This window comes from Diadema antillarum, unplaced genomic scaffold (genome assembly GCF_040938485.1).
Source record: "Diadema antillarum isolate AM-2024a unplaced genomic scaffold, OU_Dant_1.0 seq00000222_RagTag, whole genome shotgun sequence".
Lineage (NCBI taxonomy): Eukaryota > Metazoa > Echinodermata > Echinoidea > Diadematoida > Diadematidae > Diadema > Diadema antillarum.
The window spans coordinates 823,898-829,897 of NW_027271276.1; the positions used below are offsets into that span (position 1 = coordinate 823,898).

The 6,000-nt window shown below is 40.2% G+C and overlaps 1 protein-coding gene across 1 annotated transcript; it reads left to right on the top strand.

Moving 5' to 3' along the window:
• The first annotated feature begins 222 nt into the window (after positions 1-222).
• Positions 223-3,307, top strand: LOC139729172 (uncharacterized). The gene is made up of 2 exons (XM_071640104.1): positions 223-567; positions 2,685-3,307. The coding sequence occupies exons 1-2, from the start codon at positions 274-276 to the stop codon at positions 2,796-2,798; spliced, it is 408 nt and encodes a 135-aa protein (XP_071496205.1). The 5' UTR covers positions 223-273; the 3' UTR covers positions 2,799-3,307.
• Positions 3,308-6,000: the final 2,693 nt, after the last annotated feature.

Here is a 6,000-nt window from a genome sequence, read left to right on the forward strand (position 1 = left end):
CATCGTTAATTGCAAAGGAGGGACATCTTTAATGTCTTCTTAAAAGTAGTGAGCTTTAGAGACTTGAGCGAACTTTCTAGATTGTTTGCAATGAGACTCACAAATTCTAGTTTGCAATGAGACTCACAAATTAAAAAAGAAAAGATTCATAAGCACCCTTTCCATGTTGCATTCACATCAAGACTCAATTTTGCACTTAGAATTAATATTTGTTTACTCATGCATATGTATATGTCATATCAGTTGATACAGCAGTAAATAACAGGCAGTCAAATGTTTAATCCATGTTGTGTTCCATTACAGAGCTACTCCTATGACCCACTGGCCCCCTTTCCTCATCAGTATACCCCTCGTCTCCCCCCACCGGCCCCGCCCCTCTCCTCCCATCATCGCCTTGGTGACTACCCTCCTCCGCCCCTCTCGCCCCTTGGGTCCTCCCGCCGTGAGAGGGAGCACCGCGATCACCGGGACCGGGACAGGATGAGCGAGCGCCGGGCGCGTCGCGGGGAGCACCGCAGCCACGACCGCTCTCGCCGTGAGCGAATGAAGGACCGGGAGCGTCGTATGGTAAGTGGCTGCCTGTCTCTTATCTCTCGTCACCGTATTCTTAACCATTCTCTGTAGGTACAGTCTGACCTCTCCTATCCAGCCTCCCTATATCTGGATCTCACTATTATCACGATGTGGTCTTGCCGTGATTTTTTTTTTCTCCAATCTAATTACAGGAGAAGGGGGATTTCAAACTCTAACAAATTTCCGACACCAACTCACATGGATTAGATATTATTCCCAACATGGTCACATCAAATTTTCATCTAAATAACGTGCAGTTAGACACTCACTACCCTCCAAATCACCGCAAGAATATGGACAGTACAGGCGATCTTTCATCAAGCAAATTATCAGAGAATTCTGACTGCAGATCAGCTGACGAGGATGTGACATGTTCACGCAAAATTGATACATGTACATGTAGCTACCATAAGGTAGGCAGCTGAGTCTCCCATATCCGGCTACATCCCTTATCTGGATGAGCGCCGGTCTTGACATGTCCAAATAGGAGGGGTTGGACTGTATTAGCACATTGCCAATGTCCCCCTGAAGAGTGAGTTATCACAGAGCTTTATGAGGGGTACATCAGGGCCCCATTGCATAAAAGATGTTAGGATAGCAACTCTTGCTGGAATGGCAACTGCCTATAGCAAGTATTCTCATTTTTCAAAAAAGCATGCTTCCAACCCTTGAGATAGCATACTTAGAGTTTTTGGGGAGACAATATTTTGGTATGTCATCAATTTCGGAAAATGATAGTTGTTTGCATATTAGTTGAAAATAAGGCCACCATGAAATCTATGATGTGTACGCTATTTCAGTGACATGTTAACCCTAACCAGGCCGGGCTTTTTTGGGTGTTCTGTGGCCGGGGAGGGGTTGATTCAAACCCCCCCTGAGATCTCGGCCGCCGATCGCGCAATCGCCATGAAATTTAGCACGTGCATTACCTGTGGCGTAATCTATCAAGCTATCAATTTCTTATGTATTTTATTGTTTTATGAATTTCTTATATAGTTCTTTGTTTTTTCGATCTCTTGTTTTATCATTTTTTTTCCACAAAATTTATGACAGAACCTATATTAAGCATAATTATGCTAAAATTTAATAGTTTCAGCCAATAAAAGTGAAAATAATCATATCTTTATGAATAAGAAGAGAAAACTCCATTTGCATAGACTTTATACACAAAATCACGTTTTTGAGCCATTTTCGGTCTGACAGGCATGTATAAAACGTTATGCAGCGTCGTAACGGTATGCACGATTTTTGCAGAAATGGTGTCAAAAGATGCGCGAGACTTGAAAGTAAAAAGTCAGCAAATGGCGCTTTCAAAAAATTTCGCGCGGCGGAGTAGTGGTGAAAAATGTCGAGGGGGGGTTGATTCAAACCCCCCCCCCCCCCCCCCCCCCCGGCCTTTTTAGGGTTAAGGTTATTGGATGTAGTCTGCAGAAGATGGGATTTTAACCCTATATTAACGGGGGGGGGGGGGGGGGGGGGGTCAAGTTCACCCCCCCTCGACATTTCGCGCAAAGATTTTGCCGCGTCGTTTCATGACTCCCGCATATTTTGAGACCGAATTTGCGACGTCCGGGTACACCGTTCTGAAGTTACGTAATGTTTTGCATATTCATGTCAACCCGAAAACAGCTCAAATTCATGATTTCGTGTGCAAATCCAATGCAAATTGTGTTTGTTTTTTTTTGTTTTGTTTTTTGAACCAGTATGATTGATATAATAGATATAATAGAAATGTTTCCAGACTAAACCGTGTACAGTTATGGTTTAATGAGAAAAATAGTGATATCTTCTTATATTTCAGGCTTTATTGAAAAAAAAATTATATGGTAGCATGTTTTGTGATACAACTGACCTACACATACTATGCATCAAAAGTTATATCTTGAACATTTTTAAAATCACTGCTCCCAAAGGTAAACAGGACAGGAGATGATATTTCACAAGCACTGAATCTCTGGGATTAGGTGGATTCAGGTAGTTCTCTGTGATTTACGATGTTAAATATCAAGAATGCAGTCGCTCTTTGTTTTTGTACTGAAGAAACTGAGTTATAAATTTTAACTCACTGATTTTGCGTAAGCCTTCTCCCATCATTGACCTCTTACTTTCAGACCTACGAGCGAAGCCACGCGGACGAGTGCGAGGACTTCGTGCGCCGTACGTCAGGCAAGAGCGGCTACGGCTCGGGCGGCTATGGCAGCTCCCGGCACGGTGGACGCAGATGAGGTCCGATAGGACTGAACATGGTCAGATGGAAAAAGATATTCACACCGTGAGCTGGTATTTGTTTGTAGATAATTTCTTTCTCTGATGCGCCTGTGAGCCGCATCTGGCAATGTGCTCTGATAATGTGAGTGCACTTTTTGTGGATGTAATGTGGGATGACGTCTGTCATAGAAAAACGGCCTACACTCTTACCTCCTACGTTGTCACATTTCATAACTTTTGACTTGGACGCAGCCTCCTGCACATAATATATGCTGTTCTGCAATTCTCTTTTTTTTTTCACAAAGCAAGAGAGCAAAGTGAAGAGTGACCTAACATTGGCATTTGTTTTTTAGAGGACCAATCATTATTGTAGTTTAGGGATGAATTAAGAATTGTATGTAAGATTTTATCAACCTATTTTGTTAGTATGTGTGGAAACATCAGATCATTCTTGATTCCAAGGTGCCAGTGCAATGAAGCATTGTGCATTACATCATATTTGGAAGGAATTGAATAAAAGTGTTGGTTAATGCAGGGCTCGACACTAACTTTATTTTTTGGTGGCCCAATGGGGCCACCAAAATCATCAATTTCAAATTTTTGGTGGCCCGAGAGAAAAATTTGGTGGCCCGAAAAAAAAAAAAAAAACATTGATAAAAGTCCATTTTTTTAAATAAGTCGCACACTCACTGCATGCATTTATGCATTTCCGGCGCAAAAAGTCACGAATTTATTGACACACTTTTCGAAAAATTCTGATGGCCAGAGGTGGGCCCCCAAATTTGCCCTTTTCTGAAATTTGGTGGCCCGACTTTCATTTTTGGTGGCCCCGGGCCACCGGGCCACTGTTAGTGTCGAGCCCTGGTTAATGTACTGAGAAGAATTTCCATTTTATATGTGTATTATATCAGATTATCTGTTCTTAACTATGTGAATTCTTCAAAAGATAGCTCTTAATGTTTGGTTTTGAGTGAAATTTTGGTCATTTTATTGTCTTTTTTTTCATTGATAGTTGTTTCCATTACTGAATGTGAAAGCATATATTGATTGAAGTCAACAAAATATGCTGGATATTGAGTGAAAAAAAAGAGGAGAATATTAACAGTGAAGTGAGAATAGAATCAATAGAAAGAGTTTTGAAATTTTGAGTGAATTAATTGTATACTCGAATACATTTCTTTGTCATGTATGTCACAGTCTCTTTGCCAATATCTGTGCTGGGAATGGCTATATGATTGTGACAGTTTGAAAGGGCTACATTATTGCCAAATGTTTTCTTGTACAAAGCCTTTTTGTTTATTTTTTTTATAACTTGTTTGTGATATTAGAATACACAATGTTTCATCCAATATACAAGAGCAGGCACAATGATCCCAGGTATAGAGGCAAAATTCTGGGATCTGGGTGCTGTGTTTGTTCTCATAAAAAATGGGTATGCTGGAATTACTCGTGCCCTCCAAGGCAGCTGGTTTTGGGGATTTACTTTCATATTGTTTTCTTTTCATCTTTTATCTTTCCCAGTGCAGAGTAGCTAGCAGCCCAATAACTCTTTGCATGAAAAAAAAGGGTCCTGTTTTTAACAAACTTGAATCATACAATCAAACATACGCCTGGATACTCGATTTTGAGTGGCTGATATATGACTATTCTATGATTTTGTTTAATTGCAGCTTTTTAGCCAATGAAGACCAGCATTTCCTTCTCAAGAACACATTATAAATGTTGTCAGTCATTTGCTGGTTTTGACAGGCTATATTGTTGATATCTTAATCATGGAAGTGTGTAGAAGCAGAGGATCTATCTCAAAGTGTTCTTTGGGACCCAAACTTTCTGCAATGCTCATATGACATTAAAGGGCTAATGCAGTGATACTTTCTAGCACACAGGAATGTGTGAGTATATAAGAACCGACGCAGCATTTCATTCATTGTGTTTGACATATTCATCACAGGTGCTTTCTTTGAGAAACTATTGCTCTTACCTGTCACTGACAGCGCAACAGTTTATATGAATTACCCAATATTGACTGTGGATGCAAGATTCGTGGCTAACATTTCAAGAGACTTGGTGTGCCATAGATACTCCGTGTGGTGGAATTATGTGAGAGAAAAGTTTCTTCTTCTGATTTGATGCTGAAAATCTCTGTCTTGAAGACTAAATGCAGCCTCGGAGTATTGGAAACAAATAATGGTGCAAAAATTAGAATGTGGCTGTGGAAGTGTACAGAGAAGGGAAATACTCAAATATGATCATGATTAATCTTTTTCTTCCATGTATGAACACAATGACCCGAACTCAACACACCAGTGTCAGGTTTTGACAAAGTCGTGAAGCCTTCGATTATTTGAATGTTGGGAAATCCATGAAGAATATATATATATATTTGGTTGGCACATTGCAAAAAGTAAAGTGTCTTGCATCTTGTAGCTGAGGCATTAAGAGCATGATACTGTCTTATTTTTGTGTATTCATTGAAAAGAAACTTGCTTGTTGAAGATAAAGCACACAGCCTACAGATTCTCCAACAACAACGAAATATCCTTTGACAAGGAGTCGTATATCGTCGCTGGGGCGATAAGACCTCGTATCAACAAAATGTCAATGTTCAGGAGAGCCAAAAAACATGGCGGCCAAAGCACTGTGGCGAATGGGATAGCCTTTCCTTTGACATGCCGTGGTGGCTTCATTTTTGGAGTAAGACAGTTGGGATTTGGACAGGACATCACTTAACCCATTATTTGACCATTAATCCAAAAAACTCATTTTCACCAAAATTGCAGATACAAGGTCCTTTCACCCCAGCGACGATATATATACAGAAATGTAATTCTTTATAGAACATGTGAAAAGGAACCATCAAACTGTATCGTGTGTGTAGAAGTGGGGCTGCCTGCAGCTCCTGGTTTGACTCTGCAAAAGTTGATGGGAATTTGAAGGGAGTTACTGTGTGATGTTTGGATAACACATGTGATGAAGAGATGACTACTGTGCTGTCTAGTATTGTTCAGCAATGTCTGAATCATGTGTCAAATTGGCTTTCATCATACAAGCCACTTTGGATGACAAGCAACTTAATGGTGAATGCCATTCCCTCCACTTTTTTTCTGGAATTTTGATTGACTAATTGACAAATATAGGATACTACCAGCATACATGTAACATACTCCTCAAAACTGGTGAAATCATGCTGCTATACTCAGATTTTGTTACATTAGGGTT

What these genes read in the sequence shown, in the direction of transcription:
- LOC139729172 (XM_071640104.1), top strand. Translation starts at nt 274, where the DNA reads ATGTTTAATCCATGTTGTGTTCCATTACAGAGCTACTCCTATGACCCA. An exon ending in AGGACCGGGAGCGTCGTATG is followed by an intron (nt 568 to 2,684) that starts GTAAGTGGCTGC and finishes TCTTACTTTCAG; the next exon opens with ACCTACGAGCGAAGCCACGC.